The 21,644-nt window shown below is 31.8% G+C and overlaps 10 protein-coding genes across 10 annotated transcripts; 5 read left to right on the top strand and 5 right to left on the bottom strand.

Moving 5' to 3' along the window:
• Positions 1–94: 94 nt before the first annotated feature.
• MONOS_17089 (uncharacterized protein) lies at positions 95–1,056 on the bottom strand. The gene is made up of 4 exons (XM_067869974.1): positions 924–1,056; positions 764–834; positions 507–715; positions 95–463 (listed from the first exon to the last, which is right to left on the bottom strand). The coding sequence occupies exons 1-3, from the start codon at positions 1,021–1,023 to the stop codon at positions 533–535; spliced, it is 354 nt and encodes a 117-aa protein (XP_067733209.1). The 5' UTR covers positions 1,024–1,056; the 3' UTR covers positions 95–463; positions 507–532.
• A 61-nt stretch (positions 1,057–1,117) lies between these two features.
• MONOS_6752 (uncharacterized protein) lies at positions 1,118–1,816 on the bottom strand (the record flags this gene model as incomplete). The annotated part of the gene is made up of 1 exon (XM_067877010.1): positions 1,118–1,816. One exon carries the CDS (start codon positions 1,814–1,816, stop codon positions 1,118–1,120), a length of 699 nt encoding a protein of 232 aa, XP_067733210.1.
• Positions 1,817–2,197: 381 nt separating this feature from the next.
• On the bottom strand, positions 2,198–4,289 carry MONOS_6753 (putative RING finger protein). The gene has a single exon (XM_067877011.1). The coding sequence runs from the start codon at positions 4,243–4,245 to the stop codon at positions 2,575–2,577; it is 1,671 nt and encodes a 556-aa protein (XP_067733211.1). The 5' UTR covers positions 4,246–4,289; the 3' UTR covers positions 2,198–2,574.
• Positions 4,290–4,318: 29 nt separating this feature from the next.
• MONOS_17090 (uncharacterized protein) lies at positions 4,319–5,604 on the bottom strand. Its single transcript, XM_067869976.1, has 2 exons — positions 4,656–5,604; positions 4,319–4,580 (listed from the first exon to the last, which is right to left on the bottom strand). Exons 1-2 carry the CDS (start codon positions 5,597–5,599, stop codon positions 4,415–4,417), a joined length of 1,110 nt encoding a protein of 369 aa, XP_067733212.1. The 5' UTR covers positions 5,600–5,604; the 3' UTR covers positions 4,319–4,414.
• Positions 5,605–5,802: 198 nt separating this feature from the next.
• On the top strand, positions 5,803–8,128 carry MONOS_6754 (uncharacterized protein). The gene is made up of 2 exons (XM_067877012.1): positions 5,803–5,842; positions 5,908–8,128. Exons 1-2 carry the CDS (start codon positions 5,813–5,815, stop codon positions 7,939–7,941), a joined length of 2,064 nt encoding a protein of 687 aa, XP_067733213.1. The 5' UTR covers positions 5,803–5,812; the 3' UTR covers positions 7,942–8,128.
• Positions 8,129–8,155: 27 nt separating this feature from the next.
• Positions 8,156–9,080, top strand: MONOS_6755 (putative SGS domain-containing protein). Its single transcript, XM_067877013.1, has one exon. It carries the CDS (start codon positions 8,200–8,202, stop codon positions 8,920–8,922), a length of 723 nt encoding a protein of 240 aa, XP_067733214.1. The 5' UTR covers positions 8,156–8,199; the 3' UTR covers positions 8,923–9,080.
• A 1,441-nt stretch (positions 9,081–10,521) lies between these two features.
• Positions 10,522–11,739, top strand: MONOS_6756p1 (putative Proteasome activator pa28 beta subunit). Its single transcript, XM_067877014.1, has 6 exons — positions 10,522–10,683; positions 10,737–10,813; positions 10,864–10,998; positions 11,083–11,184; positions 11,277–11,374; positions 11,489–11,739. Exons 1-6 carry the CDS (start codon positions 10,542–10,544, stop codon positions 11,577–11,579), a joined length of 645 nt encoding a protein of 214 aa, XP_067733215.1. The 5' UTR covers positions 10,522–10,541; the 3' UTR covers positions 11,580–11,739.
• Positions 11,740–11,807: 68 nt separating this feature from the next.
• MONOS_6756p2 (uncharacterized protein) lies at positions 11,808–12,915 on the top strand. Its single transcript, XM_067877015.1, has 4 exons — positions 11,808–11,886; positions 11,934–12,098; positions 12,159–12,488; positions 12,556–12,915. Exons 1-4 carry the CDS (start codon positions 11,854–11,856, stop codon positions 12,721–12,723), a joined length of 696 nt encoding a protein of 231 aa, XP_067733216.1. The 5' UTR covers positions 11,808–11,853; the 3' UTR covers positions 12,724–12,915.
• MONOS_6757 (uncharacterized protein) lies at positions 12,900–14,882 on the bottom strand. The gene is made up of 5 exons (XM_067877016.1): positions 14,700–14,882; positions 14,494–14,621; positions 14,302–14,429; positions 13,791–14,195; positions 12,900–13,517 (listed from the first exon to the last, which is right to left on the bottom strand). The coding sequence occupies exons 1-5, from the start codon at positions 14,863–14,865 to the stop codon at positions 13,217–13,219; spliced, it is 1,128 nt and encodes a 375-aa protein (XP_067733217.1). The 5' UTR covers positions 14,866–14,882; the 3' UTR covers positions 12,900–13,216.
• Positions 14,883–20,526: 5,644 nt separating this feature from the next.
• MONOS_17091 (uncharacterized protein) lies at positions 20,527–21,364 on the top strand (the record flags this gene model as incomplete). The annotated part of the gene is made up of 2 exons (XM_067869977.1): positions 20,527–20,556; positions 20,615–21,364. 2 exons carry the CDS (start codon positions 20,527–20,529, stop codon positions 21,362–21,364), a joined length of 780 nt encoding a protein of 259 aa, XP_067733218.1.
• Positions 21,365–21,644: the final 280 nt, after the last annotated feature.

Raw genomic sequence — 21,644 nt, forward strand, 5'->3', positions numbered from 1 at the left:
CTTTTCAAAAACATGAATAGTACCAATTGATGAAAATTAATTTTCAGAACATTTAGATATTTATATATGTGAATATAATTTTTTGTTGAGCATATAATAAAAATTTGTTGCATGTTGAGAATTTGAGGCAAAATTTTGAAAAATTGAGTATAACTTCACAATTAAAAATAAGTCAAAATAAACCAAAAAACATATAAAAATAGATAAAAATGTCAATATTAATACGAACAAAGTGCTTAATCCGTGCTTATTTAAAAGCAAATTCGTCATTCTTTTTTTAACAATATTATCAATTTTCGTAAAAAACACAACAGAGTCACGGCTCAAATTATTATAAATGCATTCCTTGTTCATTCAAATGCTTCAGACAACTAAAATCACCATGCTAGATTTTTATGAAATTGATTATTCGCTCTGTCGATGCGAGAAACCTAATCAAAAGCAATTCTTATAAATCTTCAATCTACATAGCTTGAAGTAAAAAATGAAATGTCATAAGTTAATACCACAACTATTTAGATGCTATACAGCTTTAGTGAGAATTCAGAATCGATAAAGTTGAGGGACCATCAAAAAAAGGTTGATCATCATTCTTTTCGGAAAAAAATTCCTTCTCTTTGTCATCCTCACAAACATTTCCGCAAACAATCTTGTTTTCAGTCTTTTCCAAGCTTCTCTGTAGTTCTAATAATAAATTTGTTGTTTTTCCTCCTTCCTATAAGCCATATAAATCACTTTAAAAAAGTAAAAAAAAAGTATAAACTTCTTTTAATATTTCTGAAAATTCTTGAAGTGAAGATTTCGCACAATCCGATTGAAATGGTTTTATTTTATCTAAGTTGTTGATATTTTTTAGAAAATACATCGAACCAAGAGAAACACAAAAAATATCATAAAGTCTTTTATCAAAATTTGAACAAAACCGTTGCATGATTCTTCGTCTAAACGTGCTATTCCTGGAATTAGATAGGTCAAATCGAATTGAGGCAACAAATGCGACACTTGTTCTTTTTCACCTTCCATTTTAATCTGTAAATGGACAAAGAAAAACAAAATATGGGCATGACACTGTTTATCATTTAACTTGCTTCATTTCATCTATAGAATGCGCATTATTTCATTTCATATCTTTTCCCTCCAAAAGTGCATCCATTTTCAAAATTGCTTCTAGAATTTCTGACTTAAATAAACCTGTAGAGTTTGCTGATCCATCTAAATCCTTAAGAACGCTTTTCTCTCCAATTTCATTTGATTTTTCAAAATCTTGCAACAGTAGCACACTTTCGTCAAGCGATTCTTTCCATTCATTCTCAATTTTTGACCATTGCGTTTCAAAACTCTCATCTTCGTTCACTTTTCGATGCGAATTTAACGGTTCCATTCCATCTTCATCGACAGAATTTCTCTCATCATGAATGACATTCCTTTTAGGTTCATCTTTGTCTGATTTCTGCAATGATACTATTTCTTTTTCTTTAGTTTTTTCCAAAATATTATCTGATTTTGCTTCCAAAGAAATTCCAGCAGCCGAAGCGCGATCATCGAAATCAACATCATTATTTCCCGCATTTTCTTTTGTAGATTCTAATTCTTTTGGAGAAATATGGTGCATGGGTTGTTGAGTCTGTATTGGCGCCAAAGATGTGGATTGTGTTGGTTGAGTTGAAATAGATCGTCCAGAAGCAGGACTGCCCAAATTTAATGAAATTCTACCGCGTTTTGGTCTCGATGAGAGTCTCAGCTCTTTTATTTTTGAAGAAGGATTTAGTTTTACGACACTTTTTGCTTTTGCACCTCTACCTTTTCCTTGTGGCATTCTATTCTTTTTAAATTTCCAAATAAACAAAACGCAAAACAAAATAATTGAGTTTAAATAATTAAAATGAAATAGTTAACAACTTTGCAAATAAAATATTAAGTGATATAAACAAATATGGATATGATCGAAAATTTCAATCAAAGGTATCCACTTTTCACATTTGCATGATGGAAAATTATAAAATTACTTTAAAAGCTTTACAGATACGAAACGATAACTGTGATTAAATAAACTTATTGCAAAAATCATTTTTGATTTATGAAAATAGTCTGACAGTTCTCATTTTTTCATCTTTGAGAAAACTGAAAACTTCAACTTACCGATCATTGTCATTGTCTTGTGTTTAAAAAAACATATCCAAACAAAAAATTGAACTTCGTTCATATCATCACACAAGTCTTGATGGTTACAAAAAAGGAAAAAAAAAGAAAAATAAATATTAAAAAATGAAAATACGAAATGTATTTCTTTTTAGAACAACAAAATCCCAGATTTATTGAGGCTTAATAACAATATAATAGTATGATGAAATCAGCATTGCGTTTGAGCAAAAGCAAAAACACATACAAAAAAAAGGCAGAATTAGATTGCAAACAACATAATATGAGGAGAAGTTGAATCAGAACATAAAATTTGAAATTGTAATCACAACAATTAATGAGAAAGAAAGAATGAGATAAAGAAGAAAACACCAGAAAATATTCACGTGCCCGTACATTGTCCCCAACTAAGTACAGGCGTTTTCATCAATCTGATCACTTCTTCTGCCTTTTCTTTGTGAGCTCTCCCAGTGCGAGAGGAGCGCCTTTGTAGCCAGGATGTGCTTTCCTCCACTCCTGCTCTGCCTTCTCTGCAGCTGCCAGGCATATCTTCTCGTCGTCTGCTGCTGTGTCTGAATGTACTTTGCAGTACGTTGGCGGCTTTTCGAAGTGGTCATAAGGATTTCCATCGGGACATGCCTTTTGGCAGAGATAGCAGTAGTTCTGCCCGCACTTGCACGGAATACGGTTGCATCCTGATTCCTTCACACCCGGCGTCCCACACTTCGGGCAGACGCGTATGTATGCTTTGTCGATGGCAAGCTCCACGTAGTGGATCAGGTTCTCTTCCAGGTCTCCTCTCTTCTTGTTGCTCTCCGCCTGAAGCGGGCAGGGTGTACCCAGCGGATGCGCCTCCTTCCAGCAAATCGTGCAACTCTCCTTGCCGCATTCCTTTCGCCGACACTTGAAAACAAGCGGAATTTCCTTGCGCTTCTTCAAAGCAGCCTCAGGATTCAGCACCAACTCTTGTTCGTCGATCTCTTCCAGCTTTTCTGTCAGGTACTCCGCATAAATGCAAAAAGGGCAGTTCAAAGTTGGAATCTTTGACAGTCTCATGTTCTGAAACATCGACAACTCGCTCCATCGCTGGTAAAGCTCTCCATCTCCAATGGCACGCTTTATGACCGCCTCAGGGTATTCGTAATTACAATCTGGTTCCGCAATGCAGGTGATCTGAGGAGCAGAATTTTTGACTGCTGCCTGAACGGAATCTCTAAGGCAGTCCACACAAACTTCATGTCCATTCTCGCATACTATCTGCTCGCTTGCGACCTTATCATCTGTATAGCAGATGGGGCAATCCCATAAATAGCTATGCCCAATGCCCATGACAATATCCAACTTCTCATGCTTCCTGTCCATTAATTTTTTTCGTTCCACTGCCATTTTTGCTTCATTCTCCAAAACGAATAGCATTTCTTGATCAAATTCAGGAGAATTATCTGTAATCTCTGTGGGACGCATTGGCATGGGCAAATATGTTTGTCTTATACACTCTAATGTTAATTGATATCCCCCTTCTGGAGTCCCGCTGAGAGTTCGTGATCGTGAACTTGAGGAAGAAGAAGAAGACGACGCTGGTGGAGGGCTATCTGCGAGCGACGCTTTCAGCGCCCTTTCAAGTTCCGGATCTTTTGCATTCTTTTGTTCCTTTTTAGCTTCTTCAATTTGCCTATCAAGTTCATCAAGAAAATATTCGGTCTGTAAATCATAAAGGCGCTTCCAGGAAGGATATAAATGATACTTTGATTCCTCCAAAGCTTTTATTAATATCATCATGTGAAATGAAGGAAATGTATTTTTCAGATATGTGATTGTCAACTTTTTCATTTCTGGTGTAACTGGTGTTGTTATATCGGTATAATCAGGCTTTTTCAACGAATTTGGATCTATTTCAGGTTCTTTTGCTCTCGGATATTCATCTCCTAAAGAAGTTATTTTGTCTATTGTATTTTCCATGTAATTTTCTCCTCCAATAAACTGATTTAATGTTTTTTCTGCAAATTCTGGATCAATCTGAGGAAACATTATCACAAGTTGACCAAGACATTCTTCGATAATACGTTTTATTGGCTTCTCATCTTTTTTATTTGTTTTTTCCGCCATTCGTTTAAACAAAAAACTCAAAAAATAATTGCACGATCAATCATGATCTAACCACAAAAAAATAAGATTAATCTATGAGATTTTTGATTTTTAAAAAATATTTAAATTATGTTATCATAAACAAAAAATACTTTTCTCTCTCAAGAAAATAAAGTTACCTTATGAGATTTCATTTTATACGATGAGTTCTTGATTTATAAAGTCCTTTTGATTGAAGAGCAGGAAAAGGACTGGGAGCTTTGGCTTTTGGAGGGGTTTTCTTAAAATATGAAGAAGTTCTCTGAGGATTTGTTGAAGATAGATGCATTTGGTTTATCCGTTTCGGATGTGAAGAACTTTTAAAAAAATATTGTCAAAAAAGAGTGTTGTTAAGAAAAAATAAAAATTATTAAGCTAAGCTTTTGACAAACAATTGGCTCATTAATACTTCGCAGTTCTCATCTTCGTCATCATCAATAATTTCAAAATCTTCAAAATCTTTTTCATTCTCATTATCATTGATGGTAAGCTGGGAACGTGAACCTATCAATGGTTTGCACTGCTTTTGACAATTGTCCGCTTCAAGTAAAGATGAAAAGCAAGCAGGTAAATCAACATTTGTTGTATTTGCGCTTTCCAAAGTTGACAGCGATGTGTTCTTCTTTAAAAACATATCGTTTTTAGCTTTGTTAGCACTATCTTTATCTTGCTGTAAAGAGCAATTCAATCCTCCCAGATCTTGTGACAAAAGAGCTCGATTTCCAAAGCTTCCTCTCCAAAAAAATGAATTTGATTGAGAGTCATCTAATGGGCAACATTCTTCAAATTCACTTCCCCATGGGTAATTTTGATAACTATTCCGCATGTTATACAACGTATTTGGAGGAGGACAAAAAGGAAAACAGCTTTGAGTGCTTTGAAAATGTGCTGGAGCAATTGGAGGTGAAAAAAAAGGTGCTGAAGGATGAGGAGGTGGTATAAAAGGTTGCCCAAAATTAGACTGAAGAAATGGATCAATGCTAAAAGGATGCGGCGAAATACAACAAGGAGGTTGTGCTGCATTGCAAGAACTTACACATGGAGGAGATCCAATGCATGGATAAAGAGTTGCTTCAGGTGGATGCACGTATGGACTGTTTGATGAAGTGGAAAAAGTTGTTGTGACAACTTTTGTAGCGGGTTTGAGCGTGCAAGGGTTACGATTTGTAAACATGAAAGTATTTTGCACAATGCATTCTTGAAGGCAAATAACATCTCCACCGCATTTATTTTGGCAAAATGCAAACAATTCCGGATCACCTTGAAATGTAAATGTTGTAGTTGGTTGTGTTAATACGGAAAGACAAAATATAATCGATAAAACAGAATTCAGCATAAAAAAAGAGCATGTAAAAACTGCGAATGTTTTACAGTAATATCTCAAGAATAAAAAGCGTTGCTTCTTTGTGAAACCGAGTAAACAAATGAATGATACATTATTGTGTTTTAAAATTATAAGTTATATTGTTACCATATGAGGAAAGCAAGATAAAGAAACTTCTATATAATTAATCATGGGCTTAAATGTTAAATAGATCAAAAAACAATTATGTTGGAGCAAGATGATTGGAAGTGTACTGTTTGATTTTTTTTTTTTCAAACATTATTTGCATATATGTTAAATTCGCTTTTTTAATTCTAAAGGTTTGCGATGCTTTTAATCATGCTCGACGCTTGTCATGTAACAAATGTGGAAGTATTCCGTGGAAACAAGAAACTTTAGAGGCACTCACAACTTTGAGAGAGAGATCAAAATCTCCATCTAATTGGCCTCATAGGGCTATTGGTCGTTTACCAGCATCTTTGCCTCCACTTTCTGTAGAAAAGCTGAAAAACTGTTCTTCATTTCCTTCTCATAGAGAACAAGCAACAAGTAGAAATGAATCATATCCCACATCATACACATTTTATACGACACGAGAGCGTTCTTCATCATTCGAGCATCCATTACCAAAGCTTCAAAAAGTTGATCTTTCTGCTTTTTCTGAAAGATTGCAGGATATTAAAAAGAAACAAACCTTTCAAGGCAAAAACCTTGAGCAGCAAAACGATAAACAAAAAGATCAACAATTTGAAGAAGGATTTGGGGATATTGCTAAGACGAAGTTTCCTCAAAAAAGTGAAAAAACTATTTTTTCAATGAGCGAAAATGAAGGAAAATCACCAAGAGCAGTTGGCTCATATCGCTGTGGAACCATTCGATCTCCAAATCAATTTTTCGCTCATAAGCGGTTTGGTGATCTTTCGTGCCATTCAGAAAAAAACGTAAACTTTAATGATGAATCACAAATGCAATCTCTTGTTTTATATTTAAAAAAGCAAGAAAATGCCAGAGAAGAGAGTGAATCACCCCAACAGATAAAATGTCACAATGAAAATTTGTCCAGCAACGAAGAAGCGGATCAATTTTCACCGCGCACCGAATCTTCGCCTCAACCGTCTTTTTCAAGTGGAGTTTCTAATTCTTCGAGTCCACTCCGTCACAACACAACACAACCACAGCAAAGCAGCAATGAGCCAGCTGTGCTGACTGAAAGAAAATCGAGGCAAGGAAGAAGAGTCCGCTTAGGGGGGGGCTTTGGAAGGGAGAAGATTTGGGATTTGGACGAAATAGGTGCAACGCGAAGAGAAAGCAGAAAATCCAAAGAGAATACAGGAGAAAGAGCAAAATCAGAGAACAAGACAAATACAGCATTGGGCGATACCTCTGCTGCTTTTTCTAAAACATCCCAATCTCATTCAGCCTCTGCCACACACAGCATTGCTAAGACAAAAGGACGTGTTGCTTCTTCTTCTAATTCTAATTCTTCTTCTCAATCAGATTCTCCTCCTCTTTCGCCTTCTCCACCACCTCCGTCTCTTCGCTCGCTGCCTTCAATTGCTATTCGCTCAGTGCCTTCTTCTTCTTCTTCTTCTTCTTGTGATATGACTTCTTCTCCCTCACTTTCTCCTCCAACTGTTTCTTTGCCAAAAGTGTCGAGTCATTCGCCTGCAAAAGAAACGAAACTTATTTCTGATGATTCTTCTGCATTTCAATTTCCATTTCTCACTTCATCCACTTCATCATCATCATCTTCTTCTTCTTCTTCCTCTTCTTCTTCTTCCTCCTCTTCTTCTTCCTCCTCTTCCTCTTCTTCTTCCTCTTGTGATAAATCAACCACAAATGATATTTTGTCTGCTTTTTCCGGCAGCTCTCCAAACATCATCGTCAAACCGTATTTTGAACCAATCTCTCCAAAAAGCGAAAATCGAATAGAATTAAGTGAGCACAATAAAACGCCAGAAAGAGAACCGAAAGACAGAAAAGAAGAAAGAAATAGAAACATTCACAATTTGAATGGGAACGAAAGAGCTGACAGGGAAAATCATGTAAATTCTCCTCCTTCTCAGTCGCACTCCTTTTCTTTACTTGCACACCCACCTCATACATCATCTTCTCCTATTGCTCCTTCTCTTTCTTCTTCTTCTTCTTCTTCTTTCTATTCACCTGCTTCTGTACGAAAGGTTAGCACAATTTTGGATCAAGTGCAATCGCCATCATCTTCATACAGCCCATCACCTGTTTCGCTTTCTCCTCATGCTCCGATGCTTGCTCAGTCTTCTCTTTCTCGTTCATTTTCTCCTTCTGCTTTTTCAAAAATGGTTCCATTTCACACAAGTCCAAGTACTAAAAAGTGAGATGTTTCAATACTTGGAAAAAAGTATTGTTTGTGTAATTATTTGAATCCTTAAAGTTTTTACTGTCTGTTTTATGCTGTTTTTGTTATTTCTTATTGTAATGTATGTAATTTTCATGTTCCTTGTTTCATTAAGCTTTATGTGTCATCATAATAACTTCAAAAATAAAAAATTATTATGGCCCAAATTTTTGATCATTCTTCGATCTTTACATACTTAGATATATCGATATATCGTTGAGCTTTAAAATCTATCACCATGTCAACTGAAATATCGCTGGACATAGAAGAAATGGAAAAAATAATTCCTCAAGCGACTAGACCTAATGTTAAACGTTTACTTGAGGGTGTTCTGCGAGATCTTAAGATTCAAAAGGATTCTCTTCCAGAACCTGCTCCAGTAACGCAACCAGAACGCATTACAAAGTCATATGTTGAAGCATCTAGTTGTGGTTGGGATCAAGAAGGACCGAATATTTTGTTGTTCTGGGAATTGCCAGAAGTTGGAACTGTTCCAAAAGATAAAATTAATGTGACATGGAATCCTGAGTCAATGATTTGCACAGTTGAAGGACTCAAAGGAAAGAATCATCGTCTTTCAATAGGACCATTCTTCAGAGAAATCAATACAACTGCTTCAACATATAAAGTTGGACGAAATAGAATAACTTTCACAGTTCAGAAAGAAGTAAAAGGAAATAGATGGGATGACCTCAAGAGGAAAGAAGACAAATTTAAGCCAAAGAAGAACAAGCCAACAGATAATAGCGATCCCGGAGCTGGTTTGATGGATCTTATGAGAAATTTGTATGAAGAAGGAGATGATGAAATGAAGCGTACAATTGCAAAAGCATGGACAGAAAGCAGAGAACAGCAAGCTCGTGGTGGAATGCCAGGAATGGGAGGGATGGGAGGAATGGGAGGAATGGGTGGTATGGGTGGTATGGGTGGTATGGGAGGCATGGGAGATATGGACTTCTAAATTGCCTTTCATACTTCTCATTTTTTTCACTTCTGTTATGAAATTTCAAACATTCGACATTTTAACTTTTGAATCAGTTTTTTCTTTTATGATTGAAAATTGTCACAATTATACAAATTATTTTAGTAATAATCTTCTAAATTAACTACATATGTGTAACTTTCATTTTTAGACTTTCAAAAATTGTTAAAAAAAAAAAAAAAGAGCAATTTATCTACGCAACTTCATGTTTCAATCTTTTTTATTAAAAAATTAGTTTTTTCAATGATAGAGAGAATAATAATCACACAAAAATTAATAAAGCAAAACATAATAATAAACAACTCATTAAAATATTCAAATCATAATAACTGTTTGTCGCGCTGATTGTGTATATTTTGAAAATTTGGATATACCGACATCAAACTGATTGCACAAGCAACACGATAATTTGCTCTCAGAGATATAACTAGTCCAAAAGATCCACAGAAAAAAAAGACTCAACCACAACGAACCATTTGACGCAGTTCGTCGTGTATATCTTAAATTTCAGAATCATTTGCGGCTTGTTCTCTTGACTGTTCACAACTTTTCATTTTCATTGCATACCATAACAAATCAATTTTCATTCAATAATTGCAGCTTCTGTTTCAAAATTTTTCATATATTCAATGTCAAAAACAAAAATAAATATCTCAACAAAATTTCATCCTCTTGTAATAAGCATAAACATCTTCCCTCAAATTTTGTAATCATTTCAACAAATTTTCATCAGAATACTTTTCAAAATCATTCTTTTCTTTGAACACGCTTCTTCTTTAAAGTTCATATTCAAATAATAAGTGAAATTTTTCATTTTGAAGCTCAACATCATTTAAATGATTTTTTGCTTTCGCTTTCCATTCATAATTTATTAACATCTTCAATAATGTATTGTGAAATTATTTCCTGAAAAAAATATATTTAAAAATCAATAAAAAATTGATAATTAATCATCAAAAATTAAATCTCAATTCCAAAAAAATTAGCATGTTCAAGAAAATCTCAGACGGGTAAACGTGTCAACATTATGATTTCTGACAAATCAATCAAGCTAAACGTTACCAGTATCATCATTTTAAAAAATGCTCTCTCTCTCTCTCTATCTATCTATCTCAAAAGAACATTAATCGAGAACATACTGTGATTGAATGATATTAAATCAAAAAAATACTTTTCCTCGCAAAAGATAATATATATCCTATTGAAAAAATAATTATATTAAAAAAACAAAAATGAGATTTCATTAGTAAAAAGATATCTAGTTCATAAAATCGAAATTTCTCAATCAACAAGTATCAGAAAAGGTGAAATTGTTTTTCTCTTCATGGATATCAGATACCATAGAGATAATCAGTTTCATTCATCATTATATTACTATTTCTCGTTTAAAACAAATTTTCAACTTTTATCATACGTATTGCTCAATTAAATAGTGTTCTCTTTTGTCTTTAGCAAAACTGATCAATCGCTTCGCACAAAATATTCAACGAAAATCAACTTTCATTCTCACGTTTATAGATCTTAACCATTTTTAGATATAAATTTCCATAATTTGCAATAGGTTTTATTGCCATAACATTTTTTTGAGAAATAAATTAATGTCTGGCTCTGCTGTGGTCGACATAATTGATCCAAATTTGAAGGATGCTACTTTCAGACAAATTGTCACATTTGCAGAAAAGGCAAAGGAACTGGACATCTTGTCAAATCGGTACAAAGATTATTTGAAGCATGATTCCAGTTTGTTGAATTGTTTTATTTGTATTTCTTTGGAATTTCTTCTTTCAAAACAGAAAAATCACAAGAAGTGTTGGAATTGACAAGGGCTTTACTTCAAAAACAAGAACTTGATACTGTTCCTTTGAATCCTGTATTTTTTTTTAATTTATGAAATTGATTTTTATTTTGACGTTTTCTAAGATAATAAAAGAAATGGATACAATCGCAAGAGATTGCTTAAATGATTACATTAATCAAACGACATCGTTTACCTTGTGGTTTATGCTTGACAAGCCAGAAATATCAGATACAGATCAATTTGACGCTCAAGTTATTGTATGATAAACAAATTGTTCATATTGATTTTTTTCATTCCATCATATAATTGTTATTGATGCGACTGATTTTCGTTTTGTAAAGGAAACGGTTCTTGGCTTATTGATCCAGTATAAAACATTTGCAGTGGAAATGCTTGAACATTTTGAATTGTATCATAACACAAGAGGAAAATTATTTGTAAAAGTGTGTTTGATGAAGCCTCTTTTTATGCATTAAAATTATTGGCTTGAAAATGAATTTCAATTTATTCTGAAAAATGAAATCAATTTCAAAAGTATTTTATCTATCCTGGGGTTGAAGACATCGCAGATGCAATTGTCGAAACAGATGCAAAGCAACTGGCAGAAGCTGCACAAATTTTAATAGATTTAAAGTGTGTTCTGTTTCTTTATGATATTTTTATTATTTAAAAATTAATATCTTTATTTCGATAACATTTCATTCTCTCAATCAAATTGGAATTTTTCGTATCCAAATGGTTCATCAGGGACTATTATATTCATATACATGATCAAATTGTTAAAAATATTGAAAAAATGACAAAATCTCCAAAGAAACAGAAACATGGAAGATCTTGAAAAAGTCAAAATTTTTTTCAAAATTGATGAAATTTATGATTTGCTCTTTATTTCTAAGCTATTAAAGTTCATTTCATCTCTCAATCACTTCAACGCATTGACTTTCCGTTTTTATAAACATTATTATAATATTTTTGTAAATATGAATTGAATGATTTCATTTTAATTTGTATTTTAAAAATATTGTTATGTGAATCGATCAAATTGTCAACCGATCAAGCCCTTTTACAGTCGCGTCATGTTTAAAGAAGGTTATTGCAACTTTTCAATTTGAATGACTTATTTATTATTTACTATTTTTGTGGCTGTATGTATTTATTTTGTGTTTAAATCTTAAAATGAAAAAAATATTAGTTGTGTTCTTGTCAATATTTTGTCCCTGCAATGCATGCCAGTCGAGATGATTTTCCACCGAGAAAATCTTTTTCATCACATCACACCCAACAACAAATGCCACAACAAATTCCACAACAGATGCCACAGCAAATGCCTCAAGTTCAGAAACAAATTGATCCTTCTGTTTGAAAAAATTCAATTTTTTTTTATTATCTTTTTGTTATTCGATTCTGTCAATGATAGAGTTACATGCCATCACCTACTTCCATGACATTTTTACCACCTCAAGATGAATATAGTATTTTGGATTATGATTCACCTTCTACTTATATTGATGATAGAGCCAGAAACTACCCTCCTCAGCAACCCCAACAGCAAATGCAGCATCAACCTCAACAGCAACAGCAACAAAAACAATTTCATCCCATTCGACCATTGCCTCCTCATGTTATTGAACATATGAAAGAAGATGAAGAGATTTCAAAGATCAGAAAAAGTGCTGTTACAAATCGTGGAAATTTCATTGCAAGAAAAGCAGTTCCAAATTTTGATCCTCATTCTGCATTTCCAGCGGTGTGCTTCACTGTCTCATATTTATTCTCATCTCAAATTTCTTTATCATTATTATTCCTTTATGTAGCATCCAACTCCTCTATTCTCTTCTCCACCTCCTACAGAGGTGATGGTTTGGAGCGATGAGCCATTTCTACCTCTTTGCAATCAAGACACTTCATGTAGACGATACTATACAGTTTGTGATTGTTCCATGCGAGATCAATATCCCTGGTTGTGTTGGGATGTTCAGTGAGAAAGGAATAATATAGGCTTTGGCTTAAATGATAAAAGAATGGAAGTTATATTACTTTTTTTAACGATAGGTGGTATTTTTTTCTTTTATTATTGTTATTCGATGTATTCTTCGTTCATTTCAAATTGATGTGTGATCATGACAGTGATAATTTTAATAAATAAATAAGGCTGGGGTTGTTGCATCACGTTAGTATTATTCTTGATTTTTCAATTTCACTTTTTTTTTTCCAATAAAATACGCACGAACAAGAAATCAAAACGATAGCATAAACAAATGAAGTGGACTTAAGAAGCAATTGAACCAACAAATTAAAATGAACATTCAAAAATTTTTATTCAAATTCAAAGATAAATTAATTAATTTTATCTTCAATTTTTGTCTTCACTTTCTTTTCAATTTAAATACATTTGCAAAAGAGAGAAAAGCGGATTAAACAACTGTTACAAATAAATATTACTAGTCATAATGAGTATTTCCAAAAAATATAAATCTATTCCTGTGCTTTGCTGGCGTCTTCTTTCTTTTCTTCTTCTATTGTTTCATTTTTTTCTTCTTTCTTTTCTTCTTCGGTTTTGTTTTCATTCTTTTCTTCATCTTTCGTTTGTTCGTCTTCTTTAGCCTTTTCTTCTTCTTTCTCTTCTTCTTTGTGTTGTTCACTTTCCTTTGGTTTCTTTTGTTCCATCTCTGCTAAAATAGCATCTACCACAAGTTGGCACATCGAAGGGAGCTCATTTGCCAGAGGAGTTTCGAAGCAGAATCGCACAGGCTGCTCCGCTGTTGGCCCAGGAACACTGTCAACAACAATTTGAAAAGAACACACATGATATGGAAAAAATGGTGCGTGACGGTTAAAATTAATTGATTAAAAAAAGATTGTAATTAAAAGATTAAGGAAAGGGAAATAGAAAGAAAACAAGAGAAATGAAAGGGGAAAAAAAATATAAAAGAGTTTCAATCGCAAAAGAAAAGGACAGAAACAATGAAAAATATGTTATGACTTTCGAATCAAAACGACTTTAAAATTGAGGCGTTTTGGTTACGCTGTTTAAAGTAAGATTCCAAACCTGTAAGCAAATGTAGATGTAGGTGCGTGGAGTGCCCATCCAATTATCTCTCGAAATGAATTCACTCTGATTTGCATATTCTGCCAATTCTTCCCTTTCTTCATATCTAAAGGCTTGTAGTATGTATAAATTCCATTTTTGTTTATTGCAATAATTCCTGGCCTCCTTTTTGGTTCCCCGCCATCAATTGGTATAACCTCTACGCCTTCATAAAATACACTCCCAAATACATCTGGGACCATTTCCTTCAGCATATTCAAATATCTAACTTTTCCTTCAAACTCACTTGCTATTGATGATGATCCAAGACGTATGTATGCTTCGAGTAACTGCTTCTCCCATTGAGCAGGCTTCTTTCTTTCAATGATGCCAGTTGGAATAAAACGATTGACCAATCCAGCGGATCTTAAAAATCAAAACACATTTTTAAAACAAGTTGAAAGATATGTAAAAATCAAGTTATTTTTTGTTATATTGTTGGCTAAATCCAATTTTCACAATTGATTCAAACGTTAAAAAGCCAGATTTATGCTTAGAAGCAGACGGCTGCCCAAAAGTTACCCGTAAGTCAACAGCTGCAAGCTCTAGAAAATCGTGTTCATCTAAAACATAATATCCTCGAAGTACTTCTTCCCTCATCTAATAAATATAAAATGAATAAATATCAAAGCTTTTCAAAATAATAATAATAATAACTGCAAACTTGTATAAAAGTCATATGAACAGCAACAGCATCTGTCATATTAGTTTCAAGAAAATGCCTCCTCTTGTAAACAAGTGTATTTGGGGGTGTGACTCGTGGAACAAGGTTTTCAGGAAGCAAAAAACGATCTGTGTTCGTTAAATGTAAATTTTTTGAATATATAAGCGGTTTTCATTAATAATAAATATGTGATGTTTTTTGCATACCGTATGTCACTCCTCCATCCGAAAATGATTCAAAAGATGCAAAAGCTTCTGTATCAACTGTAAGTTGTATTTTGGAAGCGATTTTCTGATTAAGTTCACTAACAGTTGTGTCATCGCCAATGACAAATTTTTTGGTGCTTTTATCCTCAAATACAACCTCGATCATTATTGACTTATTTCATTAAGGGTTTTCACTAATAGATAAGTAGAAAAAAACATGATATCAATCAAACGAAAAGCACAAATAAGAATTTTTCTTTTTCGTTTCATGCATTGTTTGTGAGATTTCTATTTAAATAAGTGTCGTCACAGAAGAAAATTTTAAATTGAATCAAAATTATATAGGGTCAGCTTTTTAATGGGACTTTTTCCTTTATTGGCACTTTTTTTATTTTCGATCAAAAAAGCTGAGAAGTGAAAAGTGGCTTTCATCATTTGGATAACCGATTTTAACAAAGTTTATTCAATTTATTTCCGGTTTGTTTTTTAATTTTTGTTTATTATTTAACGAGATATTACGTTTTTTTGATAAATTTGAATTGGCTTTTCCTACTCAACCAAGCATTTCCAGAAAATGAAAAATACTGTTTTCAAAAGCACTAACTTTTATCTAACTGTTGTTTAATTCTTTTTTTTGACAAACATTTTTTTCGTGTTATTTTTGCATTTCATTTTTTTAACAACATGCTAACATAAAACTGATTGTTTCTTTGTAAATATAATGAAATGATAAAAATAAAAATGTGATATGAAAAACAAATACCCTAATAATGAAGTTTTATAAAAATAGAACATAGTTTTTTTCTTTTAGTCAAGAACAGCCAAATGGCTCCAACAATATTTGATCTTCGATCAAACTTTTGTGACATTGTTAAGTTCTGGACATATAGAAAAAAACTATGTTCTATTTTTATAAAACTTCATTATTAGGGTATTTGTTTTTCATATCACATTTTTATTTTTATCATTTCATTATATTTACAAAGAAACAATCAGTTTTATGTTAGCATGTTGTTAAAAAAATGAAATGCAAAAATAACACGAAAAAAATGTTTGTCAAAAAAAAGAATTAAACAACAGTTAGATAAAAGTTAGTGCTTTTGAAAACAGTATTTTTCATTTTCTGGAAATGCTTGGTTGAGTAGGAAAAGCCAATTCAAATTTATCAAAAAAACGTAATATCTCGTTAAATAATAAACAAAAATTAAAAAACAAACCGGAAATAAATTGAATAAACTTTGTTAAAATCGGTTATCCAAATGATGAAAGCCACTTTTCACTTCTCAGCTTTTTTGATCGAAAATAAAAAAAGTGCCAATAAAGGAAAAAGTCCCATAAAAAAAGTTGACCCTATTTAAAAGGAAATGCATCATTTTTTAACTATTCAAGAACAAAGTGTGCTCACGAAATAAAAATCAAGAGTATTTGAACAGCAAAACATAAGTTATTAATGCCACTAATCAAATAAAATTTTCATTTCGAAATCGAATTATTTATTTTCGATTTTGTATAATTATTTCCGAAATCGAATTATTTTTTTTGAAATAGAATTATTTTTGGTGTTAATGATTCAAAAACAATTATGAGGAATAAAACTGATTGATTAATTCGATAACTATTAAAAGCTAAATGTTGAAAAGAAAAACGGAAAGCATTCAAAAGTTTTGAATAAAATGAAAACAGTCTCAGAAAACCCAGAAAAACTGAAAGGCAACCAAAGCTTGGAAAACATTCTATTCTGAGAAAGGAATAAGTGGGAATATGTTATTTTCAAATAAAGGAAAACGAAATATTTCAGAAATTATGATTTTGACTTTGTTTTCTTTTGAGAAAAAAAAATTTTTTTTGGATGATTTTCACGTAATTTTTTGAGTCCAAAAAAAAAAAAAAAAAAAAAAAAAAAAAAAAATAACTCATCCCTTTTAAACCTCAATAATATTATGCATTTGAAAAAATAGAATTCTTTATGATCTATTTACGCAGCGATAATCAAATAAACACAAAAAACCCCTTCCAGTTGCAAAACTCAACAACCTTACCAATAATAATATGAAATTCCAGAACAATTGACAATGCTTATAACATATGGCTTCTTTTCATCAGTCAGAACAAAATCATTAACAACAGAGGATATGATTTCAACACCTGTAAAAAACCACAACAGATCCTACGTGCAACCATAAAGTTTGCTCTCTGTAACTTCTCCCTCATCAAATATGGATTCAAAACCAACCTCAACTTTTCCTTTACCCTCTCCCAGCCACTCACTTTCTTAGTGCATCATACAAAAATCACAGGCAATTATGAACTTTTTGAACATCAATAAAATTAATTCAATTTTTCTATCCGTATTCCCTTTTATGATTGAACGATAAACTTCTTTTCTCAAGCGTTTTCTCTTCTGGCTTTATAACTTTCATTCAACTTGAAAGTTTAGAATTTCTTCATTCATGTTTGCACTTTCAATCCAAGATGACACACTGTAGGGTCAACTTTTTTATGGGACTTTTTCTTTATTGGCACTTTTTTTGTTTTTGACTGCCAACTTTCAACAAACGTTGATTGGCTTTCAGTATTTCAAAAAACCTTTTTTACAAGTTTAACACAATTTATTTACAGTTTGTTTTTTAATTTTTGTTTATTATTTCACGAGATATTACGTTTTTTTGAAAAATTTGCATTGAAAAAGCATTTCCAGAAAATGAAAAATACTGTTTTCAAAAGCACTAACTTTTGTCTAACAACTTTTAAATTCTTTTTTTTCATAAACACTTTTTTCTTGTTTTTTTCACATTTCATTTTTAACAACATTCTAACATAAAACCGATTATTTCTTTGTTCATATAATGAAATGAAAAAAATAAAAATTTGATATGAAAAGCAAATAGTCTAATAATAAAGTATTGGAAAAATGAAACATTAATTTTTTCTATTTGTCAAGAACTTAACTTTTTTACAAAAACTTGATCATCGATTATTTTAAGAAAGCGCCATTTGTCCGTTTTTGTTAAATAGAAAAAATTAATGTTTCATTTTTCCAATACTTTATTATTAGACTATTTGCTTTTCATATCAAATTTTTATTTTTTTCATTTCATTATATGAACAAAGAAATAATCGGTTTTATGTTAGAATGTTGTTAAAAAAATGAAATGTGAAAAAAACAAGAAAAAAGTGTTTATGAAAAAAAAGAATTTAAAAGTTGTTAGACAAAAGTTAGTGCTTTTGAAAACAGTATTTTTCATTTTCTGGAAATGCTTGGTTGAGTGGGAAAAGCCAATGCAAATTTTTCAAAAAAACGTAATATCTCGTGAAATAATAAACAAAAATTAAAAAACAAACTGTAAATAAATTGTGTTAAACTTGTAAAAAAGGTTTTTTGAAATACTGAAAGCCAATCAACGTTTGTTGAAAGTTGGCAGTCAAAAACAAAAAAAGTGCCAATAAAGAAAAAGTCCCATAAAAAAGTTGACCCTAATTTCCAATTATCAACTTATCAAAATTTCAGAGTGCATGTTTCAGTGTTCTCTCAATCAGAAGGGAGTTTGACATTTATATTTCGTATGAACCAACAAATTGTTTATTTCAACGTAATTTTTTTTGATCAATATGACAGAACACCTTCTTTGAACAACTTCTAAAAGCGCTCATCTTCGTCTGACCAGCGCACAAAAGAATTATTAAAATAGGAGATTATTTCCCTTCCAAGCTTCAGAGATAATACAATGAAAGATCAACAATACTTAAAAAAAGAATGTGAATCACATATTTTGTTATCTTGCTATCTGAAAATTCAGTATATGCATTTCAGATAATAAAGAAGGAAAGAGTTCATTCAAAAATTCTTCGTGAAGGGAACAGAAAGTTCAAAGTATTAACCTTGTGGCTAAAAGATCTCTCTATCTTCGCGTCGGATAGATGGATAAATTCCTGTTAAGTTGACATTTGCCCAATGATTGTTGCGAATATATTTTTTGGAAATGGATCATTTGTGGCTGATGAAGATGAAGTTAGAAATTTGTAAATAATGAATAACAATGAATCAAACAAAGCGTTGAGATTTCAAAATATCAAATGACAGTGCACGAAATGTTTCTTTTGATAACATAGTTTATAATAGAAAAACGAATGGTTACGAGTTATTCGAAAATCTTTCCTTTCATCCTCATAAGCAATCTTGTCACCAAAATTACTCGCATGCAATTGAAGAATCTGTGAAATGTCCATTGAATATCAATCCATCATCTACGAAGTCTCAGAATGAGAATCCAATTGATTATTCATTCATATAAAATAGAAACTGATATGTAGAATGAATTCATTTTATTCATATTGCATCCTTGCAGTTAGGACAAAGAGAAAAACAGTTCATTTTTTTCCTGCCTGCTTGATACTCATGAAGGAGCTTTCGCCATATTCCTCTTCAAATCTCTTTTTATCGTAAAGCAAACGACTTGAAGCATACAAAAATGATCCAATAAATTGATCAAAAATTTGCGTGCATCTGTTGTTGATTAAATAATCTTGAAACGTTGAGTGTTTGCTATCGGATCCTTATTTTGAAAGCAATCTTTCAGTTATCTATTTCAAATGGCCATAACAGTTTTTGCACCAGATTTCAAAAATTTGTTTTCTGCTATTTGATTTATTTTCATATTTATTCATCAATGAATTTGCTGATCAATTCAATTAAATTTTCTAATTTTCAAATTCATTCATATTCAACATTCCCATGAGTCATCAAGAATGAAATTTATGAGTATGCAAATCATAAACAATTCATATTCTTTAAATATCCGATAACAAACTCTTCCAACTTTCCTTCAGAATTGAAGCTTCTAAATGTAACAAAGACTAACTCTTCCAGAATAGGATATACCAGTTTCCCCTTCTTGTAAATGGAATTACATTATCTTCTTTGAAACATATCCAATTTCAAAAATTTGTAAACAACTTCATAAATGATGAGTTCTCAGAAAACCGTTTTCCACAAATTCAAACAATACTGTTGGTTTGATCGAAAAGAAACATAAAACAAACATTTCGAGACTTTTACAGCTTGACATATACTATAAAACACTTCCTTTTAAATTTATTATCGTTAGACAAAAGATCTGGTGCTTATTTTTTTTTTTCAATTTGCAAAACAATAAAGATTGTTTGTGTTTATTGTTTCTTTCATTAAACTTAAAACTTTACCCAGCATGTTTAACATTTTTTTGCAATAACAATGGAAATCAGCGAAAACGGAAAACAAAGGGCAGAATATTCGAAGATATACATTGCAGAAAAATTTTCGAGCTTGGGTATTTCAACTGTTGATTCAACTTGTGATATTTTGGTATTTTTCAATAATTTTTTATAGAATTGTTTGATGAATTGAAAGGTTGTACCATTTTGAAGCAAAAAATGAAAATAGAGGAAATGAATAGTCAAATGGAAAAAACGGATAAAAAAGATTTTCAATCCATTTTTACAAAGCCACTGTTTGATAAAATGGATAAAATGATAGAAGAAAAACGATTATCTTGGAAAATGCAATTTTGTTTTTGAAATGCATGGGATATTGGAAAGTGTTGATAAATATTTTCTTCAACAATTTTTGCTCTTGCTCGTTGAATAAAAGAATTCAAGAGATGATAATAATTGAAAATAAGAAGAAAGAAGGAATAAATGAAACTCTTCTAGCTGCCATGTGTGAAATCTATCTGACACTTAACAAAAAATTTCGTCTGAATTGCTTTCTGTGTGTGTTCCTTTCCTTCTGAAAATTGCATCGAACAAAGAGGAAAAAGAAGAAATTAGAAAAGAAGTGGAAACGGCTCTAATGGCACTGAGTTGCATTCGTGAATATTTTGTATGCGTATTTCTGTTTCCTTTTTGATATTATTGTTTTTCCTCTAATATTTTGCAAGAGAATACTTAAAAAGCTGTATTTGGAAGAAATATCAGAAATAATCCAACAACATCAAGAACATCACAATCTTACTCGAATTGCATATGAATCAGCTTGGAAGTTTTTGATAAAGAGATTATTCACATACAGAAAGTTAGAAGACATAATAGTGAAAGATCTGCATTTTTTCAGAGAGACATCAAGAGAATTGGATGATCTGAGGGGGTGCGTTGATTGGAAGAAGAAAGAAGAAGAAAGTGGAAGAGAAAAATCAAAAGAAGAGACAAATTTATGGGGATGGTTAATTTATGTGGAAAATTTCTTTGTTTCGTTCAGAAAGAGGAACGGAGAAATTGTTGGACTTGTCAACAGTGTTACAGATGTTTTTCGAGAAGCAAAAGAAAATTACGGTAAAATTAGCTGCATGTGTGTCGAAACTTTTAAATTTGCATCGCAAAACAGAGCTGTTGAAATTGATGATTTGTTGAAAGGAGGAGCAGTTGATATGATTTTTGAGGAAATTCAGCGAGCAACATCGAAAGTCGAAGTTATAGGCGATTGTTTGAAATTTTTTTTGGAGATTTCAGAAAAATTGAAAGGAAAGATGGAAAAAGAAAGGGAAGAAATGAAAAGGAAAATGTTTGATAAGATGGAAGAAGAAGGATATGATGATACCATTACGAGTTTCCACAAAGCATTACAGTTTATTCGTAGAAATTGTTACAATACATTATCTTTAAGATTGGAAGATTATTTTGTGAGCATTTGAACCGGAAATAATTTTTTTTCATTCCATTTCTTACTCTTTTTGCGAAATCCGATGATGAACGAATTTGTCCACGCTTTCCATCACTTCATATTTAATAACTGATAGCTTAGGAAAAAAGAAAACGAAGATCAAAAAAAATTTCCCACGATAAAATCTTTATTGAAAACTATTTTAACTTCATAAATGATTTCATTCATATGAAAATTGCGAAGAATAATATCTGCTCTATTTTCTGTGAAAAATGCTATGATTCTTCTTTTAACAAACATGAGCCTGGGAA

This window comes from Monocercomonoides exilis, assembly GCF_001643675.1.
Source record: "Monocercomonoides exilis strain PA203 chromosome Unknown scaffold7-2047599, whole genome shotgun sequence".
NCBI classification, from domain to species: Eukaryota; Preaxostyla; order Oxymonadida; family Polymastigidae; genus Monocercomonoides; species Monocercomonoides exilis.